Below are 13,420 nucleotides of genomic sequence, written 5' to 3'. Positions count from 1 at the left end.
ATACAGTTAGTCAGGATGCTCTCTATGGTGCTTCTGTAGAATGTGATGAGGGTGGGTGGGGGCAGGTGGGCTCTCCTCATCCTCCGCAGGAAGTACAGGCGCTGCTGTGCCCTCTTCACCAGTGATGCAGTGTTCACAGACCAGGTGAGTTTGTCTGTGATGTGCACCCCTAGGAACTTGGTGCTGCTGACCACCTCCACAGCCTTGTTGTTGATGAGAAGTGGGGCATGGTTGGACTGGTTTTTCCTGAAGTCGACAATGATCTCTTTAGTTTTGTCAACATTCAGGACCAGGCTGTTGACTCTGCACCAGCCCACCAACTGCTCCACCTCCTCTCTGTAGGCCAGGTCGTTGTCGTCCCTGATGAGGCCCACCACTGTTGTGTCGTCCGCAAACTTCACGATGTGGTTTGTGGCTGACCTAGGGACGCAGTCGTGTGTCATCAGGGTGAACAGCAGGGGGCTCAGGACACAACCTTGGGGGGAGCCCGTGCTGAGGGTGATGACATTGGAGGTGTTCTGACCAAGCCGCACTGACTGGGGTCTGTCAGTGAGGAAGTCCAGCAGCCAGTTCCGCAGGGGGGTGTTGAAGCCCAGAAGTCTCAGTTTGTCTACCAGGAGTTGTGGGATGATGGTGTTGAATGCTGAACTGAAGTCCAGGAACAGCATCCGCACGTGGGTGTTCTTCTCCTCTAGGTGTGTCAGGCTCAGGTGAAGAGCAGAGGAGATGGCATCCCCGGTGGAGCGGTTTGTCCGGTAGGCAAACTGAAAGGGGTCAAGTGAGGAGGGGAGACTGGAGGTGATGTGCTCCTTAACCAGCCTCTCAAAGCACTTCATTATGGCAGGAGTCAGTGCAACGGGCCGGTAGTCGTTCAATGATGAGATCTGGGGTTTCTTTGGCACTGGGATGATGGTGGCAATCTTGAAACATGATGGTACCGTGGCTTGGTCTAGCGAGGTGTTGAAAATGTCTGTTAGGACACAAGCCAGCTGATCGGCGCACTCCCTAAGGACCCGCCCTGGAATGTTGTCAGGGCCTGGGGCCTTCCGTGTGTTGACCCTTTTCAGGGTCTTCCTCACGTCAGTTGAGTCCAGGAGGAGTGCTCTTTCGTCCTGATGTGGAACCGCTTTCACTGCAGGGGTGCCATTTTGTGCCTCAAACCTCCCAAAGAAGTTGTTGAGGTCATTCAGGAAGTCCATGCCAGTGTCCCCCACTGGGGGGGTGGTTGGCTTGTAGCTGGTGATGGCCTGAATGCCTTTCCACATATCCCTGGTGTTGGTTGTGCTGAGGAAAAGGTCCTGGATTTTTTGACTGTGAGATCGCTTTGCTAGTCTGATAGCACGGTTCAGGTTGGCCCTCGCTGATCTCAGTGCCTCCTCATCACCAGATTTAAAGGCAAGGTTCCGTGCCTTTAGCAATTTGCGTATCTCAGCAGTCATCCAGGGCTTCTGATTGGCACGGCTGCAGATGGTTTTGGTGTTGCTGACGTCCTCTGCGCATTTACTGATGTAGGCTGACACAGACATGGCATGCTCATCTATGTTTATTTTGTTGTTGTAGGTGGCAGCCGATTTAAACATGTCCCAGTCTGTGCATTCAAAGCAGTCCTGTAGTGCCTCCATTGCCCCCTCAGTCCACACCCTCACCTGCTTCACTGTAGGTTTTTCTCTGGTCAGCAGGGGCTTGTATGCAGGAATTAGCATAACAGAAAGGTGGTCTGATGAGCCAAGGTGGGGGCGGGGGGCTGCTCTGTATGCTCCTTTGATATTTGTGTAGGCCAAGTCCAATGTGTTCCTTCCTCTTGTAGCAAAGTCCACATGCTGGTAGAAATGCGGGAGAACTGTTTTCATGTTGGCCTGGTTAAAGTCTCCAGCAACAATGAAAATGCCTCCAGTGTAAGCATGCTGCAGTTCACTCACAGTTCGGTAGAGAACGTCCATTGCCTCCTTTGTATTAGCGCTGGGGGGCACGTACACAGCAGTAACGATAGTAGCGGTAAACTCCCTGGGGAGGTAGAAGGGTCTGCAGATCACCGTCAAAAGCTCAATGTCCCGTGAGCAGTGATTCGAGATTATCCTAGCATTTTTACACCAGTTGTTATTGGTATAAATGCATAGTCCGCCTCCTCTGTTCTTACCGGTGAGTTCGCCGCTCCTGTCAGCACGGAATGCAGTTAGCCCCCCAATGCTAACAGCGTCAGCCGGGATTGATGAGTTTAACCATGTCTCCGTCAGAATTCTAGCGCAGCAGTTCGTCATCTCGCGGTTCGATGTTAGCTCCAGTTGTAGATGGTCCAGTTTATTGTCCAGAGAGCGAACGTTGGAGAGAAAAATGGATGGGAGAGGCGTTCTGAAGGGTTTAGCCTTTAGCCTAGCTGTTAGGCCAGCCCGACAACCCCGCTTCCTCCTCCGGTCACATCGCCTACGCTTGCCTCTCTGCTCCGCTGCTCCGTAGGCCGCTGGGTCTTGTCGGCGTAGCACTCCGAGGCTATGTAACCACTCCAGAGTGGTCGTGGCAACGGGCACTTGATTTCTGGATGATCGCATATCCTGCAAAAACCTGCGAGTGAAATTCATGTTATAACAAAAAAAAAATATATTTTTAAAACATTTTTTTATTCCCCAGCCATTATTTTTGTATTTATTCAATTACCTCTTTTTGTACTTGTACTTATTTACTTCGACTTTTACCTGCTGGTACGCCGTCTGGTGTGCCCTGTGAAATGAAAGGTGGCATTTTTCATTTATTCATTCATAACTGACAGCCTCGCGCTCCCCTCATGCCCGGGCGGAAGGTGTTCCTCTTCGGCTTAACTACCACGCACGCCGGCCGGTCTCCCCCGGAGCTCTCGCACGGAGCGAAATGTCGCCCCGCTAGTGCCCGAGCGGAAGTTGTTCCTCTTCGTCTTAACTGCCACGCACGCCGGCCTCCTCCGGAGCTCTGGTACGGTCCGAACCGCGCGAAACGTCGCCCCAAATCGTGTCCGGGGGAACATGCTTTTCTTCGTCCACTCTCTTCTTCGTCCACTCTCCTTTTCGGCGCACGCCGGCCGTCTAACCGCTCCAGCGCCCCCTCGTGCCGCTCGGCAAAACTACAATGCCCCCGAATATTTTTTAGACCCGCGAAGCACTGAAGCCGCGAAAGGTGAAGCGCGAAGTAGCGAGGGTTCACTGTATATATACATATATATATATATACATATACATATAGACATATACATATATACATATACACATATATATACATATACACATATATATACATATACACATATATATACATATACACATATATATACATATACGTATATATATATACATACATACATATATATACATACATACATATATATACATACATATATATACATACATATATATACATACATACATATATATACATACATACATATATACATACATACATATATATACATACATACATATATATATATATATACACATTTATATATATTACATTCATAAATGTAAGTTATTACGAATGATTAAATAAGAATACATCCTGTTTAATTTGCCGCATGTAAAAAAATTGGATTGCTGGATGGAAAATAAAAAATTTTATTTCTTAAGATAAATGTAAAATATTGCAATAAATTTTGCAATAAACACCCATATCACAGATCGCATGCTTTTTCAATATCAAGCAGCCCTCATTTCTAAATAGCCATTCATAAATTATTAATTAGTCCTGGTCTAATGTGACACACTGTCAGATATTTCTTTCAGGTGCTATAGTTTGATTTTTCCAGACACAATATCCTCATAAAGATGGACATTGAGGGGAAGGTAGTCCTTCTGAGTAATATCTAAGAAATACAGTTGATCCTTTGAGATTCCTGGGTTACATCCTTCTTGGACCAGCTTCCCCTTCTGCTGCTTAAAAGTCTCAGTTACATCCAGAGAGGGCTGTAAACACAAATTGAGGGCGTAAAAACACGTAAAAATGCCAACTGCGGTTGAGTAGGTGACATACCTGTATTCTGAGAAACCACGGCCAGGCATATGCAGGAAGGGTTTCGACCAAGTAGTCGTAGAGTTTTGGACCATGCAATGTGTGCTTTTGTTTTAAAACAATAGCAGCCATTCCAACTCTACCTTCATATCCTGCAATCAATATCACAAAACAAGTGCAAGCATGGTTCACTAGCAATGCAATGAAAAAAAAGGTAAACCTAACGCAAAGGATTCACACAATGACCATGTTTACATGCAGTCAATGCTTTTAAAACCCATATATTGGCAGTTTTCTGTTTGTGCGCGAAACCTCAAATATGTCCTTATTCGGGTTTTTAAAACCACAAATAAGACCTCTGGGTCATCCCTTTTCTGACCCAAATGTTGGGGAATGTATACACCATTGGGTTACCTCCTTTGAACGGATGCATTGTTTGTGCTCTTCACATGCTTCTGCATAGTGAAGAGGAAACCAAATGCTTTATTCCTGTGGCGAGTGACATGAATATAATGTGTTTTATTGACGGTAGAAAGTAACAAGAGGAAATGACGTCCATTGCCATCATAACGTCCGTGCGTCACCACTTGAATCGGGTTATTCAAATGCGTCACTGGTTATTCCGAATGTTTCAGAGATCAGAATTTTTTTTACCTTAATCCAAATACTGACTGCATGTAAACATAGTCCGTGATTTAAGTATGGTTCATGAGGTAGGTCAACTCTAACAACAGTTGGGTCATTAATCATTTAAATTGGTTCAAAAAGGGACAACTTTAACTTTTGGGGTTATGTATTTAACCCCAAGAGTTGGCTCACGTAATCAAATTGAATGAAAATGTTTTTGTGGTTTATTCACCTGACCCAACTTTTTGGGTAATAAAATTGTGTCGACCCCTTTTATGAGCCAATTTGGGTTATTTTTGTAGCAAGAACTGCGTGGCACAAAAAAAAAAAAAAGAAAATCTTTGAACATTTCTTTTTCACAAGACCTTGTTCTCATACTGAAGATTTTTACAATGTCACGTGCAATGAACAACAATGTTACATACCTGGTACAGTAACTCCATAAACATTGGCCTCTTGAATAAAATTGAGAAGACCTAACACCTCAGAAACCTCCAAAGTGGACACATTTTCTCCTTTCCACCTGTATAAGACATCTTGAGATATTTTCTTTTTCCTTTTTTTTGTCTCTGAGAATATACATACTGATCCAATTGCCTTGCACATTTCTTATTCATAAACAATTGCAAAATCTAACGGCCTTCTAACTGCCAGTTAATAGTTAACATTAATGTCCTGACTTTGATTAAACGAATTTCTCATTGAGGGATCCATCCATCCAATATCTGTACCGCTTCTCCTCACTAGGGTCGCGGGGGTGCTGGAGCCTATCCCAGCTGTCTTCGGTTGCCAGCCAATTGCAGGGCACACAGAGACAAAAAATAACATCCGCACTCACACTCATACCTAGGGGCAATTTAGAATGTTCAATCAACCTTCCATGCATGTTTTTGGAATGTGGGAGGAAACCGGAGTACCCGGAGGAAACCCAGGCAGGCATAGGGAGAACATGCAAACTCCATGATTGTTTTTTTTAATGAAATAAATTAGTTAATTAACAGCATTCATGAACGTTTTTGGACCACAAAATGTGAATACAATCCATTAGCATACGGAAAAGTCTAACATCACGTCTTGTGCTTCATGATTCCTAAAATTAGAGACAAGTTAGAGACCCCCTCCATGACCCATCACCTCATCGTGATAGAGGGGTTTGAGTGTCCTAAGGATCCTAGGAGCTAAATTGTCGGGGGTTTTATGCACCGGGCAGGGCCACCCATGGCAAACAGGTCCTAGGTGAGGGATATGACCAAGGATGACCTTATTATTAAGTCAATAAATGGATCAAATTTTCCCTTGCCCGGACGCGGGTTACCAGGGCCTCCCTCTGGAGCCAGGCCTGGAGGTGGGGCTCGAAGGTGAGTGTCTGATGGCCGGACTTGCACCCATGGGGCCCGGCCTGGCTCAGCCCGAAAGTACAACCTGTGTCTTCCTTCCCATGGGCTCACCACCTGTGGGAGAGGCCAAAGGGGTCGGCTGCAGAGAGAGCTCGGCGGCCGCCAAGGGCGGGGACCTTGGTGGTCCAACCCCCAGCTACAGAAGCTGGCTCTAGGGACATGGAATGTCACCTCTTTGGCAGGGAAAAAGTCCGAGCTAGTGTGTGAGGCAGAGGAGTTGCGACTAGATATAGTCGTGCTCGCCTCCACACACAGCTTGGGCTCTGGTACCAGTCCACCTGAGAGGGTTTGGACTCTCTTACACTCTGGAGTTGCCCACGGTGAGAGATGGAGAGCGGTTTTGGCATACTTATTGCCCCCCAGCTTAGTACCTGTACATTGGGGTTCACTCCAGTAGACAAGAGGGTAGAATCCCTTTGCCTTAGGGTGTGGGGAAGGGTACTGACTGTTGTTTGTGCTTATGCACCAACAACACGGCGTTTGTGCTTATGCACCAAACAACAGTTCACAGTAGCCACCCTTTTTGGAGTCCTTGGAGGGAGTGCTGGAGAGTGCTCCTAATGGGTTCTCCGTTGTTTTGCTGGGTGACTTTAATGCTCACGGGGGCAATGACGGTGAGACCTGGACAGGCGTGATTGCGAAGAACGGCCCCCCTGATCAGAACCGGAGCGGTGTTCTATTACTGGACTTCTGTGCTCGTCATGGATTGTCCATAATGAACACCATGTTTAAGCATAACAGTGTCCATATGTGCACTTGGCCCCAGGACACCCAAGGCAGCAGTTCGATGATCGACTTTGTAGTTGTACCATCAGATTTGCGGCCACATGTTTTGGACACTCAGGTGAAGAGAGGGGCGGAGCTGTCAACTGATCATCACCTGGTGGTGTGTTGGCTCTGATGGTGGGGGAAGATGGCGGTCCGACCAGGCAGACCCAAATGTATTGTGAGGGTTTGATGGGAAGGTCTGGCAAAATACCCTGTCAGAATGAATTTCAACCCCCACCTCAGGCAGAACTTCGCCCACATCCTGGAGGACGCGGGGGACATTGAGCCAGAGTGAACGATGTTCCGTGCATCTATTGTTGTGCGAGTTGTGGCCGTAAGGTGGTCGGTGCCTCTCGTGGCGGCAACCCTCAAATCGGTAGACACCAGCGATGAGGGATGCCGTCATGCTGAATAAGGAGTTTTATCTGAGGGATTCAAGAAGCAGCTGATGGTATAGGCTGGCCAAGCGGAATGCTACTTTGGTGGTCACTAAGGATGTGGGAGGAGTTTGGCAAGGCCATGGAGAACAATTCCCAAAGGGCTTCGAAGAAATTCTAGTCCACCATCCGGCGTCTCAGGAAGGGGAACCAGGACATCGTCAACACTGTATATAGTGGGGATGGAGTGCTGCTGACCTCATCACGGGACGTCGTGAAACGGTGATGTTACGCCTCGACTCATAACCTCAGTGAAGTTAGCGGTTAAGAAAATGGATAGACAGATAAAAATTCATTTGATTTGAAAACTGGTTTCTGACGCAAGCAATGTTGATCTGTACCTGAAAGTGTCTCCAATGCGGTCACGAAAGTAAAGAAAACCTCTGTGGTCCTGCAGCAGGAGGTCTCCAGTGTTAAAATAGACATCACCCACCACAAACACATCCTTAATCAACTTCTTCTCAGATTGGACCTTATTTCCAGCGTAACCTAAGAACTGGTTCATAGCGGTCACAGGTGCGACCAGGATACCAGCATCTCCTGATCAAATGAAACATTCAGAAGTGATGTGAAACTAATAACACATCTTTCAACGTGAGAATAAAAGCATGTTGTAATGATTTACATGCAGATCATGGAATTACCTGTCTGTGCTCGTACACATCTTCCAGACAGTGTTCTGAATGGTTCATATGTTTGTGCATCATATCGCAAGAGTTCAAATGGTACTGAAAGCTGTAGAATCAGAATTTTTTTAGCACCAACCATTGAACCATCACAGTCTCAGTCTATCAGATTAAGGACTGACTAAGTGGAAGCTAGCAAACGACTAAACACTGAAGACTTTCAAATTATTTGCGCAGAACAATATAATAATAAAAACAATAAAAAAAACAATATATATAAATATTTTGTTGTGTTGTGTGTACACAGTGCTAAATGGAAAATAAATTGGCGAAAGTAAGAATAAATAAATAAAATAAATTAAAAAAAACTGGATTAATTGGTGCATTGGAACTTTTTTTATCTTTCTCCTTGTTGAAACCAATTATGATAGAAATTAAACAAATAGTTATGACAAATAAAAGTAGAAGTCCTGACCTTGTTGAAATAGCTTGCTCTCCCAATGGGTCCGACCTCATTGGTATAGTTGAGGAAGCCAATGCTGGCCTCAGTTAAACCATAACCTTCTCTGATCTTGATTGTATTAAAACGTTTCGCAAATGCCTTCCACACATCTGATCGAAGCCCACTTCCTGCTGCAAGCCAAACATTGTGACTGTTCTCTTCTGGAACCTGAAGATAAAGGAGGGATATATTAATGAACTGAGATATTCAGCATATTCCATTAAACCTTTAGGAGAATATGCCTGGCTTGTTTCATTTCATTTTCATATGCCTCTTTACGTTCCATTGCAATACCAGTCATAGGTAAAACAATCCTCAGAGATTTCCAGAAGTACTTAATTTGCGCTCTTGAAATCTAATACTTTATACCTATGGTATGTTTATTGAAAATATCTAATTACCAGGGAATTCATAGATAAATAATTCTCAGACAAACCATGAAAAATAGTGAATAAAATACATCATTTAATTGTGCTTTCACAACAGCTGAAGAATAAAATCTGAATTTTGCCATTCAGGTTGAGAGCCAGTGTAATTTTACTGATCTGACACAATAAACAGCATAAGAAAAGCAATTTGAACTGAAACAAATGGGTATAACTATACATTTTAGCCAGGTGGTATTCTGGAACAACTAGACACAAATCAGAGTTAAAAAAAGTGTTGAAATGTCATCTTACCACGGCATGGTTGACCAGATATCGACAGAGCTCTCCTATGTACTGCACTACTGTCACATTGTGTCTCACACAGTCCTTCCAAAACTGACTGGCTGAAAACTTCTTCTTTAAAACACAAGTTGCACCTTTGATACAAATACAATGAAGACAAACACATGGCAGACAAGTAGCATCTGTGATTATGAATGCCAGGCCATTAAAACTACAATGCATGCTCTGAGGTACAGTAAATACAATTGTTGATGCTCTCTATTCTAGGAACATGGTAGGCTAATCTACTGATGTCACATTTCTTTTTGTAAATGTAATGTGTTATTTTATGTAGCCATCATATTGCTATGACATGTATTGTTCTCCGTTTTCTAGGCCAGATCACCCTTGAAAAAGTCAGTGCGTTTTATTTTCTGGTTAAAGAAAGGTTTTGTGATTCTTTATGATTGGGATAGTTTGTTGGACACCACGCAGAGAGGTAGACCACACACACAGGGACATGGAAGGAAAGATGTCAAAGTGTGATGTGCAACTTTGCCTACTGGTCTCAGATGTTCTTACCAAGCTGGATGCACCCTCCAATGCCTAACAAGGAAGCAGACATGTGGTAAAGAGGGAGAGTGACGTAGATGATGTCATCAGATGTAGCTCCACACGTCTGAAAGAACGCCATACTCATAATCGCTTTAAGATGACCCACACGTGCTGCCTTTGGGAAACCTGACAGAGAAAGGGACATCATTTACAGTGGATCCAACTATTAAATTAATAGTGGACCTAGTGCACAAACTATCATATTTCTGAGCTGGTTCCACAATGTGAGCTGCTGGGATTTGAAGTCTACAATGCTAACAGACGACAAAAACAGGCAAATAGCACAAATGTATAGATTTAGTGGCTTGCAAAAGTATTGGTACACCTTGAACTTTTCTACATATTGTTGTCACATCATAAGCCCAAATCTGAAATATTTATTTTGGGGGTGTTTCATGTGATAGACCGACACAAAGTGGCACATAATTGTGAAGTGGAAGAAAATTACGACATGATTTAGAATATTTTTGCAAATAGAAATTTGTAAATTGTGGTATGAAGAAGTATTCAATCAGCCTAAGTTAATACTTTGTTGAACGTCTTTTTTTTTTAATGCAATCTTCATGAGAACAGCTCAAGCCCAGTCAGAATGAATGATCATCTGTGAAATCAAATTCAGCCAAAGAATTTCAATGGGATTTAGGTCTGAATATGCTTTTATCTATCGTAAAATCCCAATAATTAAATTTTGTAGTAATTCAAAAAAATGTGGAAACGTTGCCATGGAATAAATACAAAGTACAAGTCACAGCTATCAGAACATTTAATATAAATTAAGGAGGGCATTAAAAAAACACAGTGCTTGTTTTTATATGTTGCCTGTCATGAAAATAAAATATTTGAAAGATAATTTGGAGGTACATAATATTCATATAATACCTGTGGTTCCTGACGTAAATATGAAGAGGAAGTTGGACATGATGTCGACTTTGAGTGGCCCACTTTTGTTTTCTGTTGACATGTTCTCTACCTCATCGAGTAAACTGACGAAACCCTCAGAAAATGGTGAGTGAGGCACTACCCACACAGATATGTTGTCTTTCTCCAGGTCAGGCTGCACTACCTTCACCAAATGATCCAAACCTACAAGAACAGACACAATGAGCCATTCAACTATTACTGTAGACATTAATCAAATAACAACATGATGACATTATTGTTCTTAACTCTTAGCACATATTTTCCCCGACAACGGGAGAGAATAGTAGCTCGAGACTAGCACAATGAAACGTCGCAGGTAAAAATTCCACATAATTTTCGCAGTTAGATTGGTGAAAGATAATTCTACACAACATATGAAAGTTAATGGTTGGTCATTCTATTTTACTTTGCCCTGTAACTGACCATTAATGTATTACTGCAAGTTCTAGTATTCCATTTAAAAGCTACTAATTCAACATTATAAGGGTTAATTTGCATAAACAACTTTGAGTTTGCGAGAAATTTTATGATATTCATGTCAGCCAATATAATAACTATGGTACTAAATACAATTAATATGAAACTCATAGCATTTATGATTAAGAATGGCAAATTATCATGCATATGCAGCAGAAATGTACTCATTTAGGTGGTATCTTAATATTACCTGCACAATTGACAGATCAGATTAAGTCCCTTAACAATTATGTAAAATGTTTAGATTCCGGATGAAAACCTTTTAATAAACGATTGTTGCCACCTGATGGTGTGATCAAGTATGACAACGAGGTTTATGTCTCACTTTGTAGCACCACCAAAAGTAAAGTTTAGTGACCGTAGCTGACTTTTCATCAAATCAGTCTCAAATAAATGACATCAGAATTCATCTCAAGCTTCATAAATCACAGATCCCCAAATCATGGCATGAGAACAAAAAGTGAAGCACAACTGAGAGGAAATGTACAATACCTGTGCCCACAACAAGCGTCTTGGCTCCACAAGTTTCAATGCAGTGAAGCAAAGATTTTGCTTTAATGTTGGTGTTAAGAAACGCTACTTCACATCCCAGTTTACTCAGTCCCAGCCATACACAAATAAAATCCGGGTCGTTGCACATCAACAGAGCAACAATGTTTCCTTGTTTCAAAGCTCTCCCCCTAAATGCGTTCGCAAACTGGTTACTTCTTCTGTCCACATCTCCGTACGTCAATCTCTGGTTTTCAAAGATAATGAAGGGCTTGTTCGGGTTCGTATTCGCCTGAAGGAGAAAGCAGTCCAAATATGTGATGATTCCTTGCTGCATGCGAGTTTGCAACGACTTTCGGTACATCCGGAGTTTCAAATAATACTTTAAATCCAGCCACAAAAAGGGATAATATATTTTATGATAGAGAAAAAGAGCCAGCAAAGCTGCTAAAATACTAGTAAACACAGCAGTTAACATCTTGCTGTTAAAATCCGTCCTGTTGCAAAACGTTTGACAAGCTGCAGCAATGGGTGGAGGAACGCTACAGGGAGGCCACAGCTATTACTGCAGTCAGGCCAGCCGCCACTCGCAAAAACGAAGCCAAGCCAGCCGCCACTTTAATTTTCAATACTGTGCAACGCGGTGCGTTACGGTAATGCACCGAAAGCGCTTGTTGATGGCCACCTTCAAAATAAAAGCTATGAAACTCAAGTATGCACGGCAGTGGTTTTGATTTCAAATAATGTTATTAAACTTTTTTTTTCACCCAGGGGGAATGCAAACTGACTCAGAATTGCACCAAGAAATTTTTATTAATTGAGATAGAAAGATAAATCAATGTTAACTGTGCACCAATGGCTGACATTACAACAAATTAAAAAAAAAAATCAAAATTAAGTTTTCGTTATCCCGCAACCAGACCAGTGCTGGGGAACACCAGATCACCCCAGGTATCCAACCAAAGTCAAATGTCTGATGTGGCATTTCAAAATAAAAGGCAGGAGAAATATCAAAATTTGACCGTTACACATGATTTTGAAAAATCATTAAAAATTACGTTTTCGTTATCCCGCAACCAGACTGCTTCTGGGGCACACTAGGCCACCCCTGGTATCCAACCAAGGTACTTTCATCAAAATCTGATGTGGCATTTCAAAATAAAATGCCAAAGAAATATCAAAATTTGACCAGTGCACCCGATCTTGAAAAATCATTAAAAAAAATACATTTTTGTTATCCCGCAACCAGACAAATGCTGGGACAAAATAGGCCACCCCAGGTATCCAGCCTAAGTAATTTAATCAAAAACTGATGTGGCATTTAAAAAAAAAAAGGCCATAAAAATCTCAATGTTTGACCGTTACAACCGATTACGTAAAAACATTAAAAATTAAGTTTTCGTTATCCCGCAACCAGACTAGTGCTGGGGCACACTAGGCCACCCCAGGTATCCAACCAAGGCACTTTCATCAAAATCTGATGTGGCATTTCAAAATAAAAGGCGTGAGAAATGTAAAAATTTGACCATTACAATCAGTTTAGAAAAATCATTAAAAATTAAGTTTTCGTTATCCCGCTACCAGACCAGCGCTAGGGCACACTAGGCCACCCCAGGTATCCAACCAAGGTACTTTCATCAAAATCTGATGTGGCATTTCAAAATATAAGGCAGGAGAAATCTCGAAATTTGACCTTTACACCCGATTTCGAAAATTCATTAAAAATTAAGTTTTTGTTATCCCGCAACCAGACTACTGCCGAGGCACACTAGGCCACCCAAGGTATCCAACCAAGGCACTTTCATCAAAATCTAATGTGGCATTTCAAAATAAAAGGCCAAAAAAATATCAAAATGTGACCGTTATACACGATTTCGAAAATTCATTAAAAATAAAGTTTTCGTTATCCCTCAACCAGACCGGTCCTGGGGCACACTAG

General features: G+C 42.7%; 1 protein-coding gene across 1 annotated transcript; it reads right to left on the bottom strand.

The window, feature by feature from the left end:
• Nucleotides 1-3,586: 3,586 nt before the first annotated feature.
• LOC148319636 (long-chain fatty acid transport protein 2) lies at nucleotides 3,587-12,129 on the bottom strand. Its single transcript, XM_088281906.1, has 10 exons — nucleotides 11,485-12,129; nucleotides 10,474-10,677; nucleotides 9,562-9,720; nucleotides 9,010-9,134; nucleotides 8,303-8,497; nucleotides 7,846-7,936; nucleotides 7,543-7,741; nucleotides 5,025-5,122; nucleotides 3,994-4,124; nucleotides 3,587-3,926 (listed from the first exon to the last, which is right to left on the bottom strand). The coding sequence occupies exons 1-10, from the start codon at nucleotides 11,957-11,959 to the stop codon at nucleotides 3,750-3,752; spliced, it is 1,854 nt and encodes a 617-aa protein (XP_088138032.1). The 5' UTR covers nucleotides 11,960-12,129; the 3' UTR covers nucleotides 3,587-3,749.
• Between the last annotated feature and the right edge of the window lie 1,291 nt (nucleotides 12,130-13,420).

The sequence above is a fragment of the Idiotropiscis lumnitzeri genome, chromosome 18 (assembly GCF_059441095.1).
Source record: "Idiotropiscis lumnitzeri isolate Australia: NSW breed Sydney's pygmy pipehorse chromosome 18, RoL_Ilum_1.0, whole genome shotgun sequence".
Lineage (NCBI taxonomy): Eukaryota > Metazoa > Chordata > Actinopteri > Syngnathiformes > Syngnathidae > Idiotropiscis > Idiotropiscis lumnitzeri.
The sequence above is the reverse complement of the archived record's forward strand: the minus strand, read 5'-3'. Positions and strand labels throughout refer to the sequence as shown.

What these genes read in the sequence shown, in the direction of transcription:
- LOC148319636 (XM_088281906.1), bottom strand. Translation starts at nt 11,959, where the DNA reads ATGTTAACTGCTGTGTTTACTAGTATTTTAGCAGCTTTGCTGGCTCTT. An exon ending in GAGCAAGCTATTTCAACAAG is followed by an intron (nt 7,937 to 8,302) that starts GTCAGGACTTCT and finishes CTGATTCTACAG; the next exon opens with CTTTCAGTACCATTTGAACT. An exon ending in TTATGGAGTTACTGTACCAG is followed by an intron (nt 4,125 to 5,024) that starts GTATGTAACATT and finishes TATTGATTGCAG; the next exon opens with GATATGAAGGTAGAGTTGGA.